The sequence below is a fragment of the Micromesistius poutassou genome (genome assembly GCF_964030765.1).
Source record: "Micromesistius poutassou genome assembly, chromosome: 6".
Lineage (NCBI taxonomy): Eukaryota > Metazoa > Chordata > Actinopteri > Gadiformes > Gadidae > Micromesistius > Micromesistius poutassou.
The window spans coordinates 5,546,415-5,573,269 of NC_140276.1; the positions used below are offsets into that span (position 1 = coordinate 5,546,415).

General features: G+C 46.9%; 2 protein-coding genes across 5 annotated transcripts in view; both read left to right on the forward strand.

Annotated features, from left to right (window-relative positions):
- ocrl (OCRL inositol polyphosphate-5-phosphatase) lies at positions 1-19,063 on the forward strand. Of its 4 annotated transcripts, none has more exons than XM_084469793.1 (24): positions 1-423; positions 1,066-1,145; positions 2,638-2,729; positions 3,114-3,152; positions 3,596-3,709; positions 4,677-4,889; positions 5,306-5,606; positions 6,018-6,179; positions 6,817-6,918; positions 7,157-7,271; positions 7,595-7,711; positions 8,000-8,181; positions 8,530-8,641; positions 8,976-9,085; positions 9,532-9,667; positions 10,387-10,497; positions 10,912-11,077; positions 11,425-11,660; positions 12,447-12,470; positions 13,917-14,039; positions 14,898-14,982; positions 15,301-15,428; positions 16,112-16,223; positions 16,870-19,063. In XM_084469793.1, exons 1-24 carry the CDS (start codon positions 376-378, stop codon positions 16,992-16,994), a joined length of 3,033 nt encoding a protein of 1,010 aa, XP_084325919.1. In that variant the 5' UTR covers positions 1-375; the 3' UTR covers positions 16,995-19,063. The 4 variants fall into 4 exon arrangements, with proteins under 4 accessions (XP_084325919.1, XP_084325920.1, XP_084325922.1 ...); XM_084469794.1 differs by having other exon boundaries at positions 13,920-14,039; XM_084469796.1 differs by lacking the exon at positions 12,447-12,470 and having other exon boundaries at positions 3-423; positions 13,920-14,039.
- vimr2 (vimentin-related 2) overlaps positions 17,193-26,855 on the forward strand; it is a gene marked incomplete at its 5' end in the record, with an annotated part of 15,988 nt that continues 6,325 nt past the window's right edge. The window contains 7 exons of the mRNA XM_084469115.1: positions 17,193-17,322; positions 19,346-19,574; positions 20,372-20,516; positions 20,862-21,011; positions 21,555-21,674; positions 23,861-23,956; positions 25,369-25,512. Coding sequence (XP_084325241.1) covers positions 17,193-17,322; positions 19,346-19,574; positions 20,372-20,516; positions 20,862-21,011; positions 21,555-21,674; positions 23,861-23,956; positions 25,369-25,512 — 1,014 coding nt within the window. The remainder of the gene's footprint in view (positions 17,323-19,345; positions 19,575-20,371; positions 20,517-20,861; positions 21,012-21,554; positions 21,675-23,860; positions 23,957-25,368; positions 25,513-26,855) is intronic.

The window sequence follows — 26,855 nt, forward strand, 5'->3', positions numbered from 1 at the left end:
AAGGCGAGAGAGAGGGCGTGACTTTCACTTGTGTTTAGCGGCGAGAAGCGAGGGTGAGGGGGTTAGTATTATCCTTGTTGATTTCATTCTTGCCATGTTCTTATTCTTCTCGCTCCTTGGAAAGTTTTTGTTAACTGGCGTACACCGCTCATAAGAAGACTGCAAGACCGGAAATTGCTTTGCGGTTGACCGGGATAACGATAGAACTCAGGATCATCCTCTCAGTCAAGTTTAGCATCAGCAAGCATACCTTTGACAACTGTCACCCCCGGAAGGCCGCCTGGCAGAGGGGTGGGGATTGAACTTTCTAACGTCAGTATCAGACATCAGCCGCATCGCTAATGGTTACCTACAATTAAGCTCAAATCGGTAAGAATGGATTCGTCGTCAACATTTGGATTGTCCGACGAGACATGCTTGGCAATATCCTTTTTTTGGTTTGACTCGCGTGAGCTTTCGAGCTGTGTTTCTGCTTTAGCTTGCTGGCTAACGTTAGCTCTTAGCTTGACCGAAACATTGCTTCCAAACCAATCAGTGTGCAGTGAATCCATTTATGATATGATGTGTGATAGATTGCCATTGTTTGAATAACAATTTCACAAATGAAGAGGGTACGAATTGTTACGTTGATTTTGTGTAACTTGTAAGGGGAATGGCGATGTTTTTGCATGCAGAAGTTCTTCCTTTAGCCTGCATGTTGTTATGGTGGTCAGATATTATTTAATAAGCCATTTAGTAATGCTGGAACCATGCTTTATTCGAGGAATAGTACGTTTCTCTCCATGGCGAAGCATGTGCTAATAACCTCTTGCTTTGCATTGCTCTAGCCATTTCATTTGAGTGATATATAGGTACCATTTGAATGTATTTATGCAATTAACACCATCGTCTGTTTCATTTACCCTCATATCCACCAACTTGAAACTTACGTGTACGGCCAATTATGTGTTCAGTGATGGTGACAGACAGTTTCTGGTCAGTCACTTTAAAGAGTAATCTACTCGTAAAGCTGTACAAGCATCGGTCTCCTATCTGTGATGATGGTTCCTTGATGGAGATGCTCACACCGTAAAGGGTCAGGAGCTGAGGTCTGGCCTGAAGGAGCCTAGGCTACTGTCGCTGATTGAGCGCTCTGGAGATTTTATGTAAGTATCAGTTGCAGCAGTGGCTCTTCAGAGTAGATCAATTAAATAGTTATTATTAACGGGTCCAAGCTTCAGAGCCGACAACTGTTTAGGCAGTTTCTCTTGAGCAACATGACACGATTTGGTTTGAATACACCATGAATTACCTAATGTGATTGTTAAATATATCCTTGTACATTGTGTTGGGTTCTTATGTTAGTAGTTGTGTCTGACCAGAATAATATGGGGTGCTTATAACAAAGGCCCAACACAATGACAGAAATAATTTCTAATTTATCAAGAGGCATTGATGTGAATACTGACGTCATCCTCTAACAATGGGTATTTTGTCAGCCCGATATTCAAACATTATGATTGCAAAATTTAGACTGACAGGCACTTTCTAATCTAGCGTTCTTGAGATTTTGATGCACACTTGTGTCAGAGTTTCCTGGTCAGAGGGTTCCGCTCATGTGACAGTGCAGTGTCTTTAGCAGGACTTCTGGGTTAAACACACAGTACAACACAATGCATGTTTTGTTAAAACTATATTGCGCACTGTGGCCTGTGCTACTGAGAGGCCTCAGTGCAAGATAGCACTCCAGTGAGGCTAACCCAAACCACTACATGGTCTGAGAGTTTAATAAGACTCACATGAGCAGACAGGCTTTGTGCTTGGCTTATTGTGTTAAAACAAGCATTTGAATTTACCCCCCTGTCACAGTAAAATAACAGTCGAATCATGGGCACTATAAAATATTTCTCAGTTCACATTTAGATTATGGAGATATGTTACTTTATTGTTTTCTTGCTCAGTGTCCCCCACGTGCACCCAAAGTGCCGTGTGTGTGTCCTGATGAGAATGCTATATAAATAAAACAAGTATTAATTATTATTTATTATAACCAACCATAGCTTTCAGTAATGTGCACCATCAGCAAACACAATTGTTACTACCAGCTCTGTGGAAGTGCATGTCCGTGTTCATTTAGTCAAGCAAGGTTGAGTCATATTTCCAACACTCAACAGAGCTCATGCTGACTGAAGTAGAACGGAAGGAGCTGTGGTCTGGTTGTGCCACATAATTACTTTCTGGCGGCTGCCCAGCAGCATAGCCAATGTTAGAACCTGTTAACGATGATCCAGCCCCTCAATAAACAACATCATTTAGGTTTAATATGGCTCATTGTTAGGTTCCCTTAATATCTCAACTTGTATGTTTTCTCTATTACTAAGTAACAGAACATGATTTTTATATACATGTACATGTGTATGTGTACTTGGTCCCATTTGTTTTGGTAGTTTTTCTTTTCACACATCATTATTTCAAGTTGGCATCAAACATCAGCATGTGCTTCTAATATAATTGCATGCTGTATCTGCTTGTTATCTTTGTGTTCATGAATGGAACCATTAATGTTAATAACACTGAGGCTGATATCTAGTCTAATGTAGTTCACGTTATACAGTATGAGATGCATGGATAGTTGGGTAACAATCTGTTCTCATGTAGACTGGGTGTTTTGGCCTCCCCTGACGCGGTCGTGTCCTGTCCTGTTCCTCAGTTATCTATACCCATCAATGCTAACTTCCAAATAGTTCAGGGTAAGTAGTCACATTTCCTCTCCTAATCATTTTAAATGTGTAATAATTGGACATGTTAGCTGATTAGAAATCTTTACTATTACGAAATGCATTTAATTTGCAAGATGTTTTGTTGTGTATCTGCACGCCTCACTGTGATACTTTTGGCTGTGGGGGCAGTGCTGTAGTAAGAAAGGGAAAAACTATTGCCTTCAGGCAATATTCAAATGTCAACATCAAACGTCTAGAGCCTATTGGATTGAGTTCTAGCCATAGTGCACTCCCACCACAGACCTTTGCACTGCCTACCTCACTCATCTTATTTCTCTCTCGCTCTCTCCCTCTCTCTCTCTCTCTCTCTCTCTCTCTCTCTCTCACTCTCTCTCTCTCCCTGTGTAATTCCAGAGGCTGAAGAGGCTCTTCTCATTGACTTTCCCAGAGATAGTAAGTTCTTCATTGATATCTGTTTTAAAATGGAGATCTGAGGTAGTTCAAACTGAATGTCATTAGTAGGCTACCTTTTGTTGGATGGAAAATGGGGCTATGGTGCTGGTATAGTCGACACATGAAACTAATGTCTTATCAGATTCATAGTATCCGAGCACTGAACTATTATACAGCCCCGGGTCTGCTGCGCCTGCCTTTTAAACAAATAGGAAACCACCTTTATTGAGTAGTAAAAGCCCATGGTTGCTAGGGCAGTGGGGAAGCATGCTGCACATGTCTCCCTTTAAATCACGTTGCTTTGTATTCTTAGGGGGGGATTGGAGGTGGCTAAATGTGCAATGTGCTTGCTCAGTCTTCAGCTGACAACCACCGGAACTCATTTTGTGTGTGTGTGTGTGTGTGTGTGTTTATACGCATGTCTCCGCCTGTCGCTCACCAAGGCTACCGTAGGTTACGTGTGCGGGGGGACACGGCCCCAGAACTGCTGCTCGAGCTCCAGAACGATGAGCGCACTCACACTTTTTTTACCCAGGTGAAGAGCGCAAAGGAACACGGTAAGGCTCGGCTGCCCGCCTCCGGCCACGCTCCGTCACACCGCCGGCATTTATTATTCAGCCAGTTCATCTAATATTCATCCGCCGGGAAAGGGGTGGATTACGCCGGCCCACTGATTTCCTATGTCCTTGTCGCTTACCCACGCCAACCGAGACAGATTTTGTCCGGCCGTCTTCGCGGTGAAAGCCGGTTGTAACGGAGACGGCCACGCCAATGCTCGCCATTAAGTGAATATCTTATCTCACCTGCGTCGCGGAGCGCCTTGGTGGAGGTTATTCATTTGATCGTATATCCTTATTGAGAGCGATGGTTCAAAAGTGCAACTGCAGAGGAAATTAGTAGTTCCCAGATCAACAAGATAACCATGAGACTACCAGAGCTGTAACCCGAGATGGCCCCCGGGACCCCCCCATGGTGCAGCTTATAGGCTTCCTTGGAGATATTCCTGTAACCAACTATAAAAAAGAAAAACCCGGTGGACATAATTGCAACCTGTCTGCCTGGCTGCAACACAAGTGCTGCCATATGCTTTGACTCGCTGGTTAATGATTTAAAGAAGCATAGTACTGAGTAAACCATGCGTTTTGAGACACAGCTGTGTTGGCTTCTGTTTGTACTAAGCAGCAAGCTACTTTTTGGCTAGCCCTTGGGGCTGGTGTTCCTGCTGCAAAAACATTGTTGTTATTCTAGTCCAGCCATTATCTATCTCTGTGTATGCATTAAGGAGACATGAACTGTGGTGGAAAGTGTTACTGTAATGTTTATGTAGAGAGACACACACACACACACACACACACACACACACACACACACACACACACACACACACACACACACACACACACACACACACACACACACACACACACAGACACACACACACACTCTGTCATTGTCATTGTCTGTCTTCATTGTACTAATGTCTTGTTTTGCATTATTTTTTTTCTACTTCCGCATTCTTCTTAGTTGACTCCAAAGCCTCACGGACATCCACAGCAATGGAGCAGCACACTCCTCCTCCCACCAAGGGTCCCATTCCCATCCCACCGCAGAGAGCAAACAGACCCGCTACCTCAACCCTCCCTGGCGCAATCCCTCCCATGAAACCCACCGGTGCTCCCATTGCCCCGGCGCCCCGCATCATCAACAACAGCACTTTAGCCAACCAGACTGGACATGGTAAACATGCATGGCTTAAGATTGAAATTGCATTTCGTGGAATAACAGAATAACAGAATATATTCTGTTTGGGGAAAATAATTATTCTTGTTCATATTCTCACAAAGGATACTGTGGGCTCCAACTTTTATCTCATAGTTAACTTTTTTTAATATATATTTAGCTTTCGGCCACATTTCTTTCTTCATTAGTATTCTACATCCCTCCTTTTTGAATTCACTTTAAATTATGTCTCTTTACTGTTTTTATGTGATTTGTGATGTGATTTATTGTGTTGTTAAACACTGAGTGGCCTTGTGTCTGAATGGTGCTGTAGACACATACTTGCCCTGTGAAGGAAGGATTAATACAATCAGTAATTAATTATTAGTTAGTTAATTAATTAGTAACATGTGTATGAATGATCCCTCCCTTAGCCGACAGGGGGGACGCCGCTCAGTCCCTGGCGTTGGACTTTGGCTTCGAGGACACCTTCAACCGCGCCCTCAAGGTGGAGGAGAACCACAACCACTCGCTCAAGGTGGAGGACAAGAAGAACCAACAGAACCGCTTGGTCGCCTCCCGAGAGCCCCCCCCCGTCCCACCGCTCCCGCCCCGGAAGGCCTCCGTCGCCCCCTCCACCCCTCTGCCTCCACCGCCGCCCGCTCCGCTCCCCAAGGACAGGGCCTCCGCCGTGCAGGGCAACAGCAACACCTTCATCATGCCCGCCAAGCCAGAGTGAGTGTAGACCCGGGCTGTGGCGAGACAAAAGAATGGTTCTGTTTACCACCACCACCACCATTGTTTGATTTCCTGGCGTTTTATTAACATGGAGTAGAAAGGCCTCCTCCCTCGCTGACCTTTGTCAACTTGTAGGTGGCGATGGAGGAGGGGGGAGAGGACAGTATTAGTAAAGGGCGTTTACAAATGGTAGTGGTGATTTGCGGTCTTTAAATGTCACCACATAAGTTTTTTCGTCTGCCAGTTCTTGGGTAAATTTGTTTATTTCTATTTCCCTTTGTAATTGGTTTGTAAAGAAGAGAGCCGGCAGTAATGCATTTCTTTATTAATAATCTGGACTTTTTGGGGTTTGCAGTTTAGTTTTGAAGGGATGTGGAAATTGCATTGTGGCTTTCTCTTATTCCACAGATTTGATCGTCTGGAAAGGTCCCCGTCGTGGAGCAACAGCCCCACCAGCAACAACACCATGCGGCAGGCCATGATCTCCAGCCAGGCGGGCCAGAGGGAGTACCTCATCAAACACTGCCTGAGCAAGAAGGAGAAGGAGTACGTGGACATCAAGAACTACAAGTGAGGAAAACGAGTGGGCCACTGTGTGTGTCTATGCTCTGCTGCAATCACGAAAAAATGAATTGCTCTAGTTATATTTAAGCAGTTATACTTATAATAGGATAGTATTAGCCTGGCTATTGCCAGACCAAGCTCAATAATAGAGCACTTGGTCTGGGGAGGCTGCTGTCATTTTCTTCAGCACAAGAGGTGTGATCAACGGGCCTAGTTCAAATGACTCTGTACGCAATTGGCTGCTTGCCGTAGCTCCCCTGTCGTCATTGTGTTAAACCAGCCAATAGCGCGCCAGGGGTAAAAGCCAGCTTGGTGATTGGCTCCCACAGAAGCGTATCAGAAGCAGAAAGAAATGTATTGCTGCAGGGCAAATTCAAATTGCGGGCAGAACGGGCTGGGGGTACCCAGTCTAGGATAGCATAGTAATTATGTCGTTTGACTCGAAAGGTTCTGGGTTCGAACCCTGATGTCTGCAGTCTAACTGTAGACATCCCTGAGCGAGATGCCCTGACCCCTACCTGCTTTGGTAGGGGCAGCCGTCGTCCGACGTCTACATTGAAAATGGTCCTGATTCACACTGTGAATGTTTTCCTTCATAACCACGGTGGTCCTGGATCCTAACTGGCGGGCCTTGTTCCCCCAGGTTCTTCACCGGCACCTGGAACGTGAACGGCCAGTCTCCAGACAGCAGCCTGGAGAACTGGCTCTGCTGTGATCCAGAACCCCCGGATGTCTACGCTCTGGGGTCAGTCACATGACTTCACTGTTGTTTTACTGCCATTTTATTAAAAATGATCTTTGCATGCATAATTACAAAACAAAGACTTTGTCCCAACTTGTTTGTCATGGTTTTCGGCACCTTTTTAGTAATGTTTGTACTAAAATTGAAGCAGATCTCACTCATCGAATAACATCTGGTTTTATACACTACAGCCCACTCCCTGCACAGGGCTGACACTGTTGCTGCTCTTTGTGTGTTTTAGTTTCCAGGAGCTTGATCTGAGCACTGAGGCTTTCTTCTACCTCGACTCGTCCAAGGAGCACCTCTGGGCAGACGCTGTGGAGAGGAACCTTCATCCTGACGCCAAGTATGAACGGGTGAGTCGGAGGCCAGAGTTGACCTCCTGAACCATGTCTACGATCGAACATTGGAGAGACGTGGGAGCACTGTTCTACAATAGTCTGGCTTTTGTTTAAACATGTGCTCAGTTGATGAATCCACATGATTTTTGTTAAGTTTCTTGATCACAGTTTTTAATGTATATTGCTGGATAGAGAATGTACAAATAAATGTTCCAAGTTACTACAGAACTTAAGTTACTCAGAATCTGGTAGATTGGCTAGATGATGTTTTCTCCTGTTTTAGCATGTGGGCCGTGGCCAGTAATACAGAACTTATCCTTGCGTCTGTGCGCCTTCAGGTCCGGATCGTGCGGCTCGTGGGGATGATGCTGGTAGTCTTCGTCAACAAGCTGCACAAGAATCATATTAAGGAAGTAGCGGCCGAGCATGTCGGGACAGGCATCATGGGCAAAATGGTAGCGTCCTCTTAGTACCCCATCGAGACTGTGTCGGGTTACTGAAATTAAAATGTCTCTATAAATGGTATTCTCACCTGGTATTGGTAGGAGAGCTCTCCACAATATCGCAATACCGCTTTGTTGCCAAGGCAACCGCAGGGTATGGAAAGCGACCGCCTGAATGTCTGTCTGTCTCTCTCTCTCTCTCTCTCTCTCTCTCTCTCTCTCTCTCTCTCTCTCTCTCTCTCTCTCTCTCTCTCTCTCTCTCTCTCTCTCTCTCTCTCTCTCTCTCTCTCTCTCTCTCAGGGGAACAAAGGAGGTGTGGCGGTGAGGTTTGTGTTCCACAACACCAGCTTCTGCTTCGTCAACTCTCACCTCGCCGCGCACGTGGAGGACTTTGAGCGCCGTAACCAGGACTACAAGGACATCTGCGCACGCATGACCTTTCACCTGCTGGATCACCCGCCGCTCAGCATCGTCAAGCATGAGTGCGTCCCGGACCCTTTCTCATTTTGGGGTCATTTTGGGGTCATTTTGATGAATGAATACGTTTTTATGCTTTCGGTTTCATCGGGTGTTTTATGGTCCAAAGTCCGTAGTCCACGGTTGGTGTGGTTCTGCCAATTGTTTTGCGGGAAAATAATCCTAATCCAAATGCTGCTCGTGATTAACCAAAAAGGCAGGAAAGGAACGGAATTTGAAATCAAGACAAAGCTCAGAAAGGCTTTTTTACTTGCCTTCAAATGTATTGTCTCTCTCTCTGTAATATATATATATATATATATATATTACAGAGAGAGACAGTCCTGAATGAGCGTTGTGTGTCTCCTTCGTAGTGTGGTCATCTGGGTGGGGGACTTGAACTACCGGCTCTCTCTGAACGACGCCGCCGAGGTCAAACAGCTCATCGTTCGCAACGAGCTGAAGAAGCTCCAGGAACACGATCAGGTGACCCTTGACCCCTGAGTTTCTCAATGCTCGTTGCCAGGAAGGGGTGTCGGCAATACTACTTATTGTGTAAACATGAAAACAAAGCAGAAGTGGTCAAGGGTGGTAGACTAGGGGACAGCTGAGGGTTGGTTCCAACGCTATAGAGACAGAAAGGGGAAAATGTTTTATATACTTTTGAAAATGTGGTTTATAACCGCTGTTATTTACAAAACTTTAGCTTCCTTCCCTTTTCTTGTAGTCTTTTATTTTGTTTGTTTTGACTAATATGAAGAAGTTTCCCTCTCCGCTGGACCCCCTGTTGAAACCCTGTTCCAACCCTGTTCCGCTACAGCTCAACTTCCAGAGGCAGACCAACCGGGCCTTCACCGATTTCATGGAGGGAGAGATTAACTTTGTCCCCACGTACAAGTACGATGCCAAAACGGATCAGTGGGACTCCAGGTAAGAAATCACCATGTGTCCTCCCGGTTACGAGATGCTTGTATCGACTCTCTGTTATTTGTCTAGTTGCAATGAAAGAGCAACGCGTTTTCAAAGTGGGGTGCGTTGAAAAAGAACATTGAGTATCAAGCAGCGTTGAGAGTCTGTTTCATGAAATCTCTGCCTTGGCTGGACGCAAAGACACACACACACACACACACACACACACACACACACACACACACACACACACACACACACACACACACACACACACACACACACACACACACACACACACACACACACCTTCGCCCCAATAACGTATAGAACAGAGAAAGACTAACAATGATTGGCACAATCAACCAGGTTGAGGATGAGTGTGATGAACTGCAGCAGATGACCCGGTCTCAGCGGGTGCATGTGTAGTAAGGTCCTGAGCGGGGTGCCTTGCTGTGTCTCTCCAGTGGGAAGTGCCGGGTGCCGGCCTGGTGCGACCGCATTCTGTGGAGGGGGAACGGAGTCAAGCAGCTCCACTACCGCAGCCACATGAAGCTGAAGACCAGCGACCACAAGCCCGTCAGTGCGCTCTTCAGCATAGGGGTAAGGCAGCGTCGGCAACCCATTCATCTTGTCCGGCCTTCTCTCCGTCCAAAAGGGGCCGTTTACATAAAGTGGTTCAGCAGGTTTGCATGTGTCCAAATCCGTTTGAAAATGAATCGCCAAACAGGTAATCTGGTTTCACACTCGTTCTAATTTAACCCCCCCCCCCCTCCCTGCCACAGCCCTGTCTCTGACCCCCACTATTAGCTGATAATATGATGACACCGTTAATATGATGACACCTTTGCCACCTGCCCTCATCCCCCTCCCTGCCCTGCCTCCCCCTCCCTGATCCCCAATGTTAGTCGATCAGAGGGTAAATATGTTGAGTCTTCATCCTGTTTTTATCCTGCGGTGGGAATTCCGGAACCAAGTCAATTATAACGGTACAATAACATACAGCAAACAATAAAACAATCCATAAACCAAACAAACAATGATGCGAGGCCTCAGATGGGAGTCCTCCCTGTGTCTCTCCAAGCTGAAGTCCACTGCATGGAAAACCAAGCATCTGTTAATAAAAAAAAAAAAGATTTAACTTCTTTGTTTGGCGAGCCAGCCAGAAGTTAACTTTAAAAACCACCTTAAATACATTTACATTTGGATGGATATTGTATAGGTTGGTAAATAGGCAGCCTGTGTCACACTGACTCTAACCATCAACATGTCTCCGTCTGACCTGTGTGTGTGTGTGTGTGTGTGTCACTTGTGTCCGACAGGTAAAGGTGGTGAATGTGCCGCGGCACAAGAAAGTCTTTGAGGAGATTGTTCGCAAGATGGACAGAATGGAGAACGACTTCCTCCCTTCGCTGTCTCTCTCCAAGACCGACGTAAGACGAACGCAGAACACACATGTCATGTCCTCCAGAGATATTTAACATCAGTTTTACCGACACTGTTAGCGATGACATGAGTCACTGATCAGTCTCTGTGAACCGCTGTCTGTGTTTAATCACCCTCAGGGAGTTACTTACACATGGGTGGTCGCTCTCTTCCTCATCCTCTTGTCTATCTCTCTTCCTTATCCTCTTGTCTCTCTCTCTTCCTCATCCTCTTCTTTCCTCTCTTCCTCATTCTCTTGTCTCTCTCTTTCCCATCTTGTTTCCTCTCTTCCTCATCCTCTGGTTTCCTCTCTTCCTCATCCTCTTGTCTCTCTCTCTCCTCCTCATCGTCTTGTTTCCTCTCTTCCTCATCCTCTGGACTCTCTCTCTTCCCCATCCTCTCTCTCTCTCTCATCTCATTAGTTTAAGTTTGAGAACGTGAAGTTCCGGCGGCTCCAGAGGGAGCGCTTCGTGATCACCAACGACGGCCAGGTCCCCTGTCACTTCGCCTTCATCCCCAAACTCAACGATACGCAGTACTGCAAGACCTGGCTACGGGCCGAGCCCAGCGACGGCATCCTGGAGCCCTGTGAGTCTGCTCAGATGCTCCTCTTATCCTCCCGTCAGATGCATATCCCTTCACATAGCCTTCGCTTTGTCCTCGTCTTGCTCGCATGCTCTGCGGCGTTTGTAGACACATGTGAGGTATAAAAGTTTAAATAATGGGTTAACATTCACATCTGTCAATCTTAATGCGTAGTGTTTCATATTTTATCTTCAGCCTCTGTCTCATCCACTGCTTCTAAATCCTAATGTTCTACACACGATAAGAACTCAAAATAAGAAACAAGGCCAATCCAGAGCGGCTGTTTGTGTTATCGTCCCCACATTCCCCTTCAAAGCAATAATCTCACAATGGCCCCCATTGCTCTCCAGATGAGAACCTGGAGATCTACCTGGAAGTGTACGTCAGCAAGGACTCCGTCACGCTGCTCAACTCCGGCGGGGACTCCATCGACGACATCCTGGTGCTGCACCTGGACCGCGGCAAGGACTTCTTCATCACCATCTCGGGGAACTACCTGCCCAGCTGCTTCGGCACCTCGCTGGACTCCCTGTGCCGCATGAAGAAGCCCATCCGGGAGATCCCCATCACCAAGCTCATCGACCTGGTGAGGGCGCTGGGGGGGGCCGGCGTCTCAGCGTTTTGACGTCCGTGTAACGCTAAGCGGTTTTGACAAAACGCTCTCGACCACATAACGGCACTGTTGCTTTTACAGTGAATGAAGTGTGGGGGGGGGGCGGGGGGGTTTGGGGGGGTGTTCGAGTTACAAAATAGCGGGTGTGACGGCGAGCTCTGGTTGCTTCCCCTGCGATCGGATGGCTCCTCGGTTGGCGAGCCTGTACCCGGGTTCCTAGCTTGATACCCGAGCAGCGGCGCCTTTTACTCTCCTGCGTGGAGACCTCGCTCAGCCTGGGTCTATATTTAGAAAGTGTGAGTGGAAATAAACGGATGGATGTTGAATTCTTTACAGAATGGAAAGGAACGAGGAAGTAGTAGCACATGTGTATGTAGGAGCATGTAGGAACATGGAGCCGGGAGAAGTCTCGCAGCTAGTTTCCTCTGGAAATGAACAGGTCCAGTCTCTACAGCTCTGTTGTCTGTTCTGTTTTACTTTTTTGATTTTCAATCTATGACTTTGCCTGGGGCTATACTTCCGTGGGCCGACCATTTCCACCGATCGGTCATCCGGCTGGATGGGTGTATTTGGGGAAATAATTGATATTCCAATTTGCATGCTGCTCTCTCCTTGCATATTGATTACTTCAGATTTTCTATTGTGTTTTTTTTTGTGCTATCTTACCTCCGGTGCTTTTGTTTCTCTATCCTCTGCATTCCATTTTCCGTCGCCTCCGTCCTTCTTTCCCACCTCTTCCCTGACGGTGCGGGTGGTCAGGGAGAAGACACCTTCACTGAGAAGGTAACCTAAGGCAGCGGTCAGACTTCATAGAGATTGACAGACTTCATGGATTTCCATTAGATGAGCCACTGATTCTGAACTTTTTTGGTTTATTTCAAATATGAAGGCAGAATTATTATAATATTGCAATTGCAAAGGATTTGGTGGTGTTTGGATTTTGTACAGATTCTCACAGATGCAATTCGAAAAATGCTTTCAACGTCAATTTGACATTGATTGTACCCTGGAAATCCAGAGTTCTCGCGAGAGTACAATTTGAATTAGCTCAGCAAGTCACTCTGGGAACGAGCAATTTAATCCCTCCCTGATGCCCCTCTCCCAGCACATTAACCAATCACATCGGTGTATCTGATATAGGTGGTGTATCTGATACCGATCGGATACGGCAATCTTATCTATTGGTCTTATCTATTGGTTAGCTCCGCTGGTCTGGATACGTCACCCTTTGTATTCTTCTGATTGGTCGTAGTGTTCTCAAATTGTGTGCAGTGAAATTTTTTAATGCATGCTTGGGGCAGCCCCTCAAGTTTTCATTACTCGTTGCCAGACCCTACAGCTTTCTAGATGTGGGTCTGGATTTCCAGGCTACCCATAACGCTCTAATTGGTGATATTCTTATGCATACACCACACCATAGCAAATGTGGTGTGTATGTGTGGTGTAGAAAAGAAAGCTAGAGCAAAAGTGCCACGGCGAACAAAGTACGAATCAGTGTCCCATCCAATCAAATCTGGTCCTTTTACCACATTGTACAACCTGTCCACTTAAAATCACACATCCACACACACATGCAGCAACTTTCGTTTCACAGCAGGCTTCTCTCTCTGAAGGGCCTCTCTCTCCTTCTCTCTCCTTTTACACGCATGATAAGGGCTCATTAGCCCTAGACCAGGGTCAGCCAAGCTTGAACGTTCATCGTGTTCCACTGCTAATCTTGCTTGTCTTTTGCCAGACATGCACATTTAGTCATTTCCCACAGTGTATGCCATCTCGAGCAGAACAGCACTTTTTTTTTTTTTTTTTTTTCATTAGAGCTTTTATATAATCTACTGCTTCTGCAGGATGCCACTGTCCAATCCAGTTTCCTCCAGCTTCCTCTGTAGGAAAACGCAGCCCTACTGCCAGTAGTTCTCTCTCTTTAGTTCCCAAGTAGCGCTCCAGTGTTCAAGGCTATTTTTTAGGCGCATTCAAAGCATTTCAGAAACTCATTCTCATGGATCAAATTTTCCCCAGGAAGTCACCGGTTCATAGAATGATCCGTACTGAATGATCTCTTCAACTATCTCTTCAGTTTGAATCCATATTTAATAGTTGTATAATACATTTAGGATCCATAATCCCCATACTTAACTTTAGGCACGTGTATGCCGTTTCCTTTGTGGTTGTGGTCGCTGTCTCTGCCTTCCCGTGAGTGTCTTGTCTAAGGGTTGTTGTGTCGTGTCCCAGCAGGAGCAGACCAAGGTCAACTTCCTGCTGGTGGAGGGCGCTGGGAACGAGGAGAAACCTCTGAAGATCCCCAAGGAGGTGTGGCTCCTGGTCAACCGCCTCTTCACCCAGTCCTGTCAACAGGTAACACTATGGACCAGACCGTACCACTCTCATCCGAAGGAAGGGGTCCTGGCTGCTACATGGCTGGACACTGGACACATTTAACTCATTACTTTCACGTTCATGTTGTTATGTTCTTCAGGTTATGAATGGCTCGGCTTATACCAAATATGTCCTCCGAGGCCCTTTTCACAGAAGCGTCAAAGTAGACTAATCGCAACTGGCACTCCTAGGGCTAATTATGGGTCTGCTGCGTTAGGTACTACGCTACTACGCTAGGTAGTACACAACTAGTGAAGATAAGTCCTCTAACCGTGCTCTGGTACATGTATAGAGCAGACCCACAGTTAATGCTGTGAGTGACACCTGTGTTTGTCCTAAGATGACGACTCTGGGGAACTATTTCCTAGATATGAATAGACGATGGGTTGAATGGGGCCTGTGTCAGCACTGAGAAGGTCCTTTCAGAGGCATAGTCATGGTCTGATTTTTGGAAATGCCCATTGTTGCTGGAGTATGTTGTTTTGTTTGCTGTGTCGCATCTGGTGTTCCCTGTTACAAGGAAACAGCAGATTCTCAGGCCACCTAAAGGTCTCCATGGCACCACAGTGTACAGATCCTATAGCTCCCACCCCAGCCACTAACCTATGTCACAATCCAAGGTTCCCAACCTACGGGCCACTGCCCCCTAGTGGTCAACCAGGATACTTCAGGGGGACCACCCAATTTTGCTTATTTCGATATTTGGCTTGTAGTTTGATTCAGTAATACCGTAATTTAGGTTGGCTGTTGACACCAACAGTTTTGAGATGTTAAAGTACCCCTACCCTCCTCTATATGTCATTCTCCTTTTCTGTGTTTTGCTCCTTTTTTGTTCAGGAGGACCTCTTTCAGACCCCCGGTCTACAGGAAGAGCTGCAGAACATCATCGACTGTCTGGACACCAGCATCCCCGACGTCATTCGTATCCTTGCCCCCCTTTACAGGATGCGTGGCCTTAAAACGCTCCACCTATACAGAAGTGCAAATCTGCAGTATGGCTTGTTCTGCATTAATTCTACGCCATTTCATACCATTGGCTCTATCATCAATAATGCTACTGGTGTTAGTTCAAAGTGAGGAAATATATTTAAAGCTGAATACATGCATTGCTATTGCTACCATACTTTCTGGATAAACACACACACACGCGTGCATGCGCACGCATACACACAGTCGTATACACCTCCATCCACACACACACACACACACACACACGTGATGTCCTTGACTGCGCGTGCAGCCGGCTGTAACCACTCGGTGGCGGAGGCGCTGCTGATCTTCCTGGAGGCCCTGCCGGAGCCCGTGGTGTGTTACGAGCTGTACCAGCGCTGCCTGGAGGGCTCCCATGACAGCCGCCTCTGCAAACAGGTACCCATCTTCTGGCCCTCCCTCCCTCCCCTCTGCAAACAGGTACCCGTCTTCTGTCCCTCCCTCCCTCCCCTCTGCAAACAGGTACCCGTCTTCTGTCCCTCCCTCCCTCCCCTCTGCAAACAGGTACCCCGTCTTCTGTCCCTCCCTCCCTCCCTCACTTCCTCACTCCCTCCCAGCCTCCCTCCCTCCCTCCCTCCTCTGCAAACAGGTACCCAGCCTCCCTTCCTCCCTCTCTCTCCTCCTCTCCCCTCCCTCCCTCTCTCCCTCCCTCATCACTTAACAGCTACGTGTCTACGGTTGCTTATGTTATGCATTGTGTCATATTCCTATCATAATACAAGCCTCATGCCTTCCTCCGAAGTGTCACAGCGTTAGAATTGGCATTATCCGACAGAGGATTATGTAATGCAAGGGGAGGATTGTGTTCATGAAACCAATAGATTTTTTTTTTTTTTTTTAATGCTTTGTTACTTGGTTATCTAAACTTCACTCAACAATAAAGCAGGGTAACTGGTCATTGACAAAGCGTCAGCTTGAACTAAATAAAGAATAGTAATATACAGGCTTAAACTCAGAACTAGCAATTAGCAACCCACTCCCCAACCCACAACCCAATATCAAGACAAAATGAAAAATTCTAATTCATGAATGCTTGTGTCTCCTTCCTCTTTGATTGGCAGCTTGTGTCCCAGCTGCCCCGCGCTCACCGCAATGTGTTCCGCTACCTGATGGCCTTCCTCAGGGAGCTGCTGAAGCATTCCCACTCCAACAACCTGACAGCCAGCCTTATAGGTACGTCTCCCAGTCTGTCCTCCATTCCCACTCCAACAACCTGACGGCCAGCCTTATAGGTCCGTCTCCCAGTCCGTCCTCCAGAGGCGTTGTTTAACCTTCCTGTCCTTGTGTTGAGAACAGCACCTAAAACCGGGTCTTTCTGGAAATGCATACCTCTTTGTTTGTTGCGTGCATACACAGTGTGTACTAGTGACGTGCATAGATGCATGTGCATATTTACACACGTCCACACGCGTGTCTTGTTTTATGACTCGTAGGATGTCAAACAGTTCACTTGTTTGATATATAATACTCAAGCTAGGGTAGGCAATTTGAATGAGTGCAAGACAGAGTACACTCATAAAGCCAGGTAGGTAGACAGACAGGTAGGCCATTCAATCATTTCGTAAGGGCCAAATTAAATGATAGGAAAGGCTTATTACAGGCCGGTGACAGCCACAGAAATCAGATTTTAATTTTTAATTTTAATTTTTTTATTTCTTCAGAGCATTTGATTTAATGATTGCTAACAGGATTTAACAAGAATCTCCACAAATATGACAACAACAAAAAATTCTAATGTAAAACATTTTTTGTCCAAACTGAGTACACCTTTTCTACTTTTAAACCATATCCCTCTTGTTTCCTGTCACGTCGTCTTCAGCTAACCTCTTCGCCAGCCTTCTCATACGACCCCCGCCCAACCTGGTGGGACGGCAGACCCCCCAGGAGCGGCAGAGAGGCATCGACTTCATCCTGGGCTTCCTCATGGGCGGGGATGAGGAGTAGCCTCACCTCACGCGTGTCCAGAAGGAGACGGGAGTCCCCAGTACAGAGTATAAACAACACCACCGTGATCCATGTGTTTGGTCCCTCTCTCCCCCCTCTCTCCTCGTCGACCTCATTGTGCTAGATCCCCCGGTCCCGGACCTCTTTCCATTTGCCTCGTATTCATCTTGGGAGTTTGGCATCGGTGTCCGGCCGAAGATGGTTCTGAAAGGTCGGGTGCCGATAGCTTATGCCCTTTTCGCTGACCTAAAGGACCCCTGCCTGGAGGAGTCTGGGATAATGTGTCTCTTCTTCTTCTTCTTCTTCTTCTACACTTGCATTGTTTATTGTAGGTGCTCATGCCAAACCCCCTCCCTCCTCCCCCCTCCCTCCCTCCCTCCCTCATGTCTGTCGGATGAACAGTATGAATGTAAGGAGGGATGATTATTGCGTGATGCTTGGCGGACGTGGGCTACGTTACACTAAGAAGAACACAGAACAAACTTGTCAATGTTTGGAAAATGGCCATCTAGGATCTCCGGGACTTCTCTGGGCGTTGTCGTTCCAGATTTAGGAAGTCCCGCCTGGAGTTGAGCCGTGTCTTGTGAATATTGTAAAATTGATGAACTTGAGACGACAAAGCTCTTACCAAGCATCATGGTCAGACGGGACAATGGAGCGCATCAAGTGAGTCAGAGTGGCGATAAACAGACGTGTGATCGAATCCCAAGTGTGCATATCCACTGTATAACTGTTATTTATTCATCTCTTTGCATTATCTTAACATCATTCATTCATTCATTCATTCATAGTCTAAATGAAAAATTCCGCTCACTAATTTCAACAGAATTTGGACGTCATAAGATGGGAGTGTGCATTTTTGCACACATCCAAGTTTTATTTTTTATCTTCTGGTTTATATCTGTCTATAAGTTGTGAATGTTTTATATTATTCTATGTCCATTTCAAATGTCAGCCTTACAATGAATATATAAGTTGCTTGCAAGTCAAGCCAGTACAGTACACTAACAATATGGAGTAATGGCTCACCGCTCTGTTCCTCTGTTTTTAACTGGTGTGTGTGTGTGTTTGTAAAGTCGTGATCCTCGTCCCTGGCTGAGACCTCTGGGAGTCAGTCAGTCAGTCAGTCAGTCAGCTGTTTTTACGCTCATGCTGGTGGAGTTTAATGTCATATGGTATGTGCGATACTTGGTGTTGTATTTGTGTGTCCGTTTACCGTATTTCTTGTTTTTTTGTTGAGCCCTTGTCTGACGCACAAATATGATGAGGTCTTTTACGGTACCAAAGCTTGTCAACTCGTGTGTCACAGTCGGGTGCAATTCTGGATGTTTAACAGCCATTTGTCATTTTTAAGTGGCTCTCTATTTTATGAGTGCAAGTACAAAAGAAACGATACAAACATGTGTAATATAGTACATATGCAGTCCTTTATGACTGCTGCTACCCCTAAAACGCTTAATGACTATTCTCTTCAAAATGTCAAAAATCTTTGTCAACTTGCCCCACACTAATTGCATCTCCCAACGTTTTTTTGAAACGAGGCCTTCCTATCACACACTACATGATCAGAATATTTGATGGGATAAAAACAATGTGAAACTGTTTCCGTATCTTACACTGCAGACAATCACGGCGACTAAGGACGAATGTATAAAGCCCGTTTTAGCAGACGGGTTTTACCGTTCTTAAGCCTCCATTTCTTCAACATCTCTGCATTTGGTTCCTCTGTTGCACTGAATTCAGTACATAATATTACATTGTAACCCATCATTTTAGGCTAGGTTTTGCCAAATGGAGACTGGGAGTCTAATGATTTTATTGATGATTAACTAAGTTGCATATATATATATACAAATATAAATGAGATTGGATTATTTCAGATAGACTCCTCAGTAGTCAGTGGTAAGAGTCACTCAGTAAGACAGGTGTTCTATGTGGTGTCCTCTGCTCTTCATGGGTTTTGTCAATGGGCTGTTATAAGGTTACAGTACAAAGGCTACGATAATCTTGCACACCTTTTCAACTTGTTTTCAGATGTTTTTTGGTACTTCTAATTTATTTAACAGAAATAAAACGATGGATAAATTACTTCTTGTGTATGTTCTTTTTTTCAACACGTCCCGAAATCGTTGCAATTTCGGCTGAGCGCTTATCGCATAGGCATTTGATAGGAAACACCTCATGTTGTGATCATGAGGTTTTCTCCTTATTTAGAAACACACGTCATGTTGACATCAGAATGCACACATTTTGCGTTGGATGCCAACGATGGACAACAACACCACAGTAACTGGCTGAGCGTCTGTCTCGGGTTGATGCGAAATCCTTGACGCTTGATGTCGGCCCTATAGTTAGGCCGGACGACGGGACTCCGAGACATCCCTCGCCTCCGTGCCACAACGCCACTTCGACGCCGACTATAAGAGCGCCGCATGGGGTGAACCGCGAGCCATTTGTGCGTCCATCGCTGCGTATGAGAACCATGGCAATGCTGCGAGTGTCTTCCTACCGAAGGTTGTTTGAGGAGCAGCGCTGGAGACAGAACGGAGCGTCGGAGGGGCCGAGGCGCAGTCCTGGCAGGTCAGTGTGGACCTTAACCTTTGGGGGCGGGGGGGAATCGGGGGATGACAAGGATACAATTATTTATAGAAAATCCCTCGATGGAGCGACTTTTTATTCTTGAGAAATGTTCTAGTTCTGATATTTTGGAATGGAGTAAAAAGTTGCGTTACAAAAGTATCAAGGTGCAGGTTTAGTTATTTATTATTTGATGGGCTATATTATATATAGGCCTACACACACACACACACACATATATATATATATATATATATAATTTTAGATTTTGTTCCTATATGCTATAATATGCTATCCTATATGCAATAATAATATTAGCCATGAGATTAGGGTGTGTGTGGTGGAGCTAACTTTTAAGAATTGCCAAGACTGCAACCACGCCTTGATGAACATCAGAAGTTTTGATGGGTGGTGGCAAATGCCTTCTCTTCTTGTGGATGTGTCACTATGATCCATGCTGTTCCTTTACACCCCCGTGACAAAGGGCTGGCCAGCCGTACCGTGCAGTGAAGTAATCACTCCTGTGTTCAAGCAATTATTCATCTAAGTCTGGTTTAATCATGCATGCAATTCCTTCAATGACTTAATCAGAAAGGAAATCATCTAAATCTAATGCTGGTTTATCTCTCTCCATGCGGTGCACGGCTACATCCTTTATAAATGAAATCTCTGGTGAGATGCGTGAGTCTGGGCTAAGCCACTAAGGTTGGGTTTAAACCTCTCCCTAGCAGGGAGGGACGGGGTTCTGGGCAGATTGAGGTCACTCCATCGTACATCGCGTGTCTGTTGTTCCATCGCAGGGCTGGAGCGGCTGACGAGTGCCAATGCGACAAGTATGACTTTGCAGCTGCTAAGGCGCTCAACAAGGAAGGCCTGGTCCGATTCACCCAAGACCACACCGTCCTCTCCGCCCTTAACAACCGCCTGGTCAGACTGATTGAACTGGTAAAGCTCGGAAAATAAACTTCAATAAACTACAGTCCCCCTTCAGAAACCTGTTAAAGTTTCTATCCTCAGTAAAAAAAGAAAAAAAAAGAGCCCTTTGTGCGCTTTTGTATTGCAGATCATAAAAAAAACTGTGTATTTCATGGAAGAAGGTTATTGTTTGGCACTCTAACAAACAATCCGTTGCCCAAATGATTTGCAGTTTATCATATGTAACCCGGAAGGTCTGTTTGATGAGTCTGCAGGGATTTCTCTGTCTCCCTTCTTGTAGTCGCGCAGTGCATATGTTACGATTATGTGTGCGGTATCAATTCTGAGGCGGTGTCTCTCCCCCACCCCACACAGGCTCGTTGTTTTGAGGAGGAGAATGAGTTCCTGGAGAGCCAGATCCTGGAACTGGAGGAGAGCAGGCCCTCCGCGGGGGTCTCTGGCACCAGAGGGACTGTGGCTGACTGCAGCCTGGACGCAGTGGTGGAAAGACTGCGCAGAGAGAGGGTGAGGCTCTCCTTTCCACGTGGGGAGACGTGGGCATGGCTGGTGGTCTATGCTAGCGTGTGTTTGTGTGCATCGCTGCATTTCTTTGCACACGTGGCATATACCAATATTGAGCCGGGTTCAAAGTTGTGTCTTTATTGCTTTGAATACGGTAAGACATACTGGAATGAGATGTGGTTGAGGTGCATACATCAAACATTTGACATTAAACCCAGACAGGACAATCTACAGCGGGGTTGCCATAGATCAGTAACCCTGAACTGTCCCTGAGCATGACCCCTGACCCCTGACCCTAAATCTGAACAGCTCCCTACGAGCTGGCAGTTCCTTTGCATGGTTGACACGGCAGGCGGTGTATGAATATATGAATGAATGGGTGAATGGGAGGCAATAATTCTAAAGCTCTTAAAGTGGCCACAGGTTAAGAAGGTTCTTTATACATGCATTAATTTTGCAACCAGCAGTGGATGGATCCTCGTCTAACCTGCATACATGTGGAGGCCTATGGCTACTCATTCTACGCTCTCTGCGTTCTCCCCTCAGGATGACATCTTGTGTGACACTGCAGAGCTGCAGAAGGAGCTGCAATGTCTGAGGCAAGAGACCGAGAAGGCTCTGCAGCAGAGGACCAGTGTCCAGCACGCACGACTCGATCTCGCTGAGGTAATGCGTGTTTAATGTGTGTAGATGTGGGCCAAAGATATACATGACCGTAATGGCTTCTGTCTCTATGATTGACTGACGCTCCTTATTCGTTGATTACCACAATCCTAGTGTGTAATGAGTGCGATGATGTGGTTCAATGTGCCTGTGATTACAAACCTGGCAGTCGTCCTTTTTCATTCCCGCCTCTTTTAAACATTGAAAGTATAAACTAATAAATGAAAATCAACTTTGTACTGTATTTCTGTATGTTTAAACATGTGATTAAGACATTTCCGTTTCCCAGCAACCAACAAAAACAGAAAGGTATATGTATTGCATAGCCCAAAAAGCATGTCAGCAACTAGTGTGATGGTATACTTCCAGCACTAGATGGCAGCGTTGCCATGCCAACTCCCCTGCTGTATTGCCCCTCCGTCTCAGCAGCTCAGATGAAACTCATCCGCACATACAGCTGTCTTTCTTTTCTCCTTCTTCTCCAAGTGCGTTGGACAACATAAGTAACACACACACACACTCTGGGCCACAGGCCACGGTGCATATGAAGCCAAGTTTGCACTCCATACAACACACACAGACACACACACACACATACACTTAAATGCACACACATGTGTCACACAAGCCTAGCAGTATCGATGCCAAGCGGGTCAGATACAGGAGAAGTCATAACAAGGCCTCCTCCATCATACAGATGTTAACGCCAGGCAGTAATGTGCTGAGTGGATGAGTTATCCTCTTCTGAATAGCAAACAGCTGGAGCGTGTGATGGTGCTGGATGGGAAAATATGCGCAGGGATATGAACTATGCCAACTAGACACCAAAAGAGGGAACGGAACACCCCCCATAAGCTCTGTGCATCAGGAGTGGGTCTGCTCGTGTAGGTAGGGATGAGCGAAAGCAAGGAAGATTGGTACGGGTCCTGGCCGTCCATACATTGTTGTGTCCTTTCGGATTCGTCTGATCGTCTACTTCTGCTCAATGAATGATCCTCGCCAGATGATTCAATAGCTTCCAGAGAAATGATGTCCAATAGACTTCTAGTAGTCCTGTTGTTTGGCCTTTACTGAATGATGGCCAGATGCAACTCTTTGGTTTGAATGCCAAGTATAACGAATGAATGCCAATATAACGTCAAAGACAGAATAATCAATTGCAATAACCTTGGTTTACCAGCGATGGTGGTTTGAGATGGCTTTCTATTTATAGTGGACCATTGCACATACACACTGCTATTGAACAGAGCTAGCTTGGGACCAACATTACTAATCCACATAAGAGTCTGTGTCTGAACTGAGGAAGCAAATTAGTGTTGGCAATTCTTCAGGGGCTTGTTTCCATTGCACAGAGTGAGGTGTAATCCAGGATTAACTTTCATTATTAATTTTTCCTATCCTCTTTCCCCCTCTTATCTGTAATCAGGTGTCTTATTGCTTGTCACTTAAAAACGGACCAGTATCTACATCTGGATTTGTCTTCACAATCCAAACAAATTCATACTGTGTTGTTGGCACATCCAAGCACATACAAACAATGCACAAACACATACTCGGATGTGCATTCACATAATACATACAAACATGTATAGATTCACACACACACACACACACACACACACACACACACACACACACACACTCACAAGGTATACGCATGCCACCTTCTGCGTCCCAAGCTCCTTGCCGTAGCCTCCAGGTAAATGATTTACCAGGCAGGCCGGTCCTGCCTGAATTCATATCTGTGCCGTTTGGTGCTGTTATCCTCGGCACCTGAGATTACGGGACATTATTTGATCTACATAATTTAACAGCAGCGGCCACCAAGGAAATAAACCAGGAAATGAGATTCTGATACTTTCTGCTGAAATCACCTGCGATAGCATAAGACCAAATGGCTGAGATACTGTAGCCATGACAAAGCTTATTTTAGGCTCTTAGTGTGGGAATTCATAAATTCCTGCAGTGCATGTCTTCTTCCATATCTGTTTCTTAGCCCGGCAAACTTCAGATGACCTCCTTTGTGTGTCTGTGTGTGTGTGTGTGTGTGTGTGTGTGTGTGTGTGTGTGTGTGTGTGTGCATGTGTGGGGGTGTGCATATGTGTGTGTGCTGCAGAGTCATTTTTATATTGGTTTATGTTAGCATCGCTTTCACTTTTTCTCCCTCTTCTCCTCCTTTCCCACGGTAGGAGGTGGATGCGGTGACAGGCGAGTGCCTCGCACTCAGGGAGCAAGCTGAGATCTACGAGCAGCAGCTAGTCCGCATGGAGGCCCAGCACAGCACGGTGAGGCCAAGATAACAGTGAAGCCTATTGCCGCGGTTTATGCTGTGTTTATTTAATCAAACCGGGCTAATGTATGGCCCTGGAAATGGCTCAGAATGATGCACTCTGGCCAGACAGTAGGGCTCATTGTGATGGTCTGCAGCGTGTCTGGTGTGTCGTGCATTGCTGTGATGACCTCTAGGGTCTCCTGTTTGAGGTTGAAGCCAAATCTGGCCCGGTGGGATGCCTCATATGAAGACCCCGTAGCATACCTTAAAGCCATTCAATTATATAGGATGAGGTAGCATGAGTAGAGGTGCTTCTCTTAAAGAAAGTACAACAATGAGACCCTTCTGCGAATGACCTTCACGAGAACGGGTCTATATATATCCTACGTATGGACACGTGTACACGCATGCACGCAGGCATGCACGCAGGCATGCACATGCACGCACACACACACACACACACACACTAACACACGCACACACACACACACACACACAGACACACACCTCCTCCTACACAAACACACACTCACATCCCTCCCAACACACACACATACATCATCCCCACATTGGCCTAACCCACACACACACCCACACCCACACACACACACACACACACACACACACACACTGTACGCTGTGTGACAGGGCGGCTTTCATTACCCGACGTGCAATTTGTCATGCACACACACACACACACACACACACACACACACACACAGACCCAGACAGACAGACAGTCAGTCAGACAGACACTCTCCCTCTCAGACACATTACGCCCCCCCACCCCCCCCCCCCCCCCGGCTCGCCTGGGATGACAGCGACCGCTCTGGCATCAGACGGAGAGGCCGCAGGCAGCCGGAGCCCAACACAGACCCTCCCCATCACCACCTCACTGTGTTTTTCCTCCTCCGTGGAGCCAGGGCTGCCCGGCGTCTGACGACCTCCCTCTGGAGGGTGGTGCCGGATAACTCACTGGCCGAGAAAAGCAGCAGACAACAACCAGGAGGAAAACAGAAGCCCTGTCTTCTTTTTGGTGTTTACGTTATTTTCTTTATTAGCCGCCGTTATCGTCAGCCCTGTATTTCCTCCCCTGCTGACAAGTCGCACGGCGTTATCGTTGTTCAGGAGGAGCGAGGGGAGAGGGGAGTGAACTGTCAAAGGCGGACGTTGCAGCATTGCGTTGATCGTCCACTGCAAACCGTTTGACAGAGGCCCCGAATCGGTTAGATAATCTAACGTGAGAACGAGGTGTGTGTGTGTGTGTGTGCGCGAGTATGCACGAGACTGACCTGGCTCAAAGCCATATATGGATTCTTGGGTACAATATAGAACCATATATAAATCCATGCATTTCAGTTGTGTGTTTGCTTGTGTGTGTGTGTGTGTGTGTGTGTGTGTGTGTGTGCGCGTGTGTGTGCGCAGGCGGTGCAGTGCCACGAGTCCCAGGGCCCCCAGGGCCCCCAGGGGACCCCCGAATCCGGGGCACGAGTGGAGTTCTGCAGCCCAGACATCAACCCCGGCCTGCAGATCAAGGCGTACTACGGCCAGCTGGCAGAGAGCCTGCAGGTACGACCACTGTATATTAACACGCGCCAACGCATGTCATCTGCTGGTGGCTTTAATGCAGAGGGCTTTATGCAGTGCTGCCGCTACAATGGGTGGTCCTGACGGGAATCAAAGCCATATTTCTGTCAGAGTTACTGGATGGCTTTTCCCATTAAACCACTCAAACGACCCACGAACGTGCATGAGGCTGGAAGGCCGCCTGGGAGGCAGTTGCACACGCACACACACACACGCACGCACGCACACACGCGCGCGCGCACACGTGTCGCATATAAAATAAATGTAGCCCGATGTTTTTTGTGTGTTTTACACACACACACGCACGCACACACACGCACGCACGCACGCACACACACGCACACGCACGCACGCACGCGCACGCACGTGTCGCATATAAAATAAATGTAGCCCGATGTTTTTTGTGTGTTTTACACACACACACACACACACACACATGCGCGCACACAGACCACAGGCATGCGAACACACACGTGCAGTATACATACGCTAAATTCACACATTCACTGACACCCACCACACACCAACACACACACACGCACACAAACACACCAAGCCAGCTGTCATCTCAACCTCCTGCTGACTTATCTCTTGTCCTTTCTCTCACAGCATCGGCGTCTTTCTCTCTCATGTGCACATTTACACATCATCCTCCTCTCTCTCTCTCTCTCTCTCTCTCTCTCTCGCTCTCTCTCTCTCGGCAGTGTTGTAAATCTGATCCCTACCACATCACCCAGGAGGGACCACGGCGTCTCCTTGTTTTCCTTCCCTCTTAACACAACACGAGCCCTGCAGCCCAGAAACAGTGTGACGCTCCGGACCCCAACAGAATGCCTTTGTCCCCCCTTCTGGGTATCCCTGTGTGTGTGTGTGTGTGTGTGTGTGTGTGTGTCTGACCACCTCTGGGTCACGGAGGTCTGCCCCCTGCAGAGGTCAGGGTTGTAATCAAACCTGCTGGCCGGCTTCCCAGGCTCCTGATACAGCACCCTATATGTGTGTGTTTTTTTGGATGTGTGTGTGTGTGTGTGTGTGTGTCTTTGGTTGTGTGTGTCTGTGTGTGTCAGTGCATGTGTGTGTGTGTGTGTGTATGGGTGTCTGGGTGTCACAGGGGTCCATTTTGGAGGCCATACAGGTCAGGACCCACTCGCTCAAAGGTGTCCCTATGTGTGTGCGTGTCCCAGACTCATTTACCTCCACCCTAGACCCTCAACCCTTGCTCCCCCCCTCCACCCCCCCCCCCCCCCATTCTCCATAACCCTCATCACTGTGACCTGCTAACCCCACCTCTCACCCCTCCTCCCCCCCTCCCCCCTTCCCCAGCCCCA

Coding starts and splice junctions, on each gene's coding strand:
- ocrl (XM_084469793.1), top strand. CDS start 376: ATGGATTCGTCGTCAACATTTGGATTGTCCGACGAGACATGCTTGGCA. Junction 3,153..3,595: donor CATTGACTTTCCCAGAGATA/GTAAGTTCTTCA, acceptor TCGCTCACCAAG/GCTACCGTAGGTTACGTGTG. Junction 7,272..7,594: donor CTGACGCCAAGTATGAACGG/GTGAGTCGGAGG, acceptor GTGCGCCTTCAG/GTCCGGATCGTGCGGCTCGT.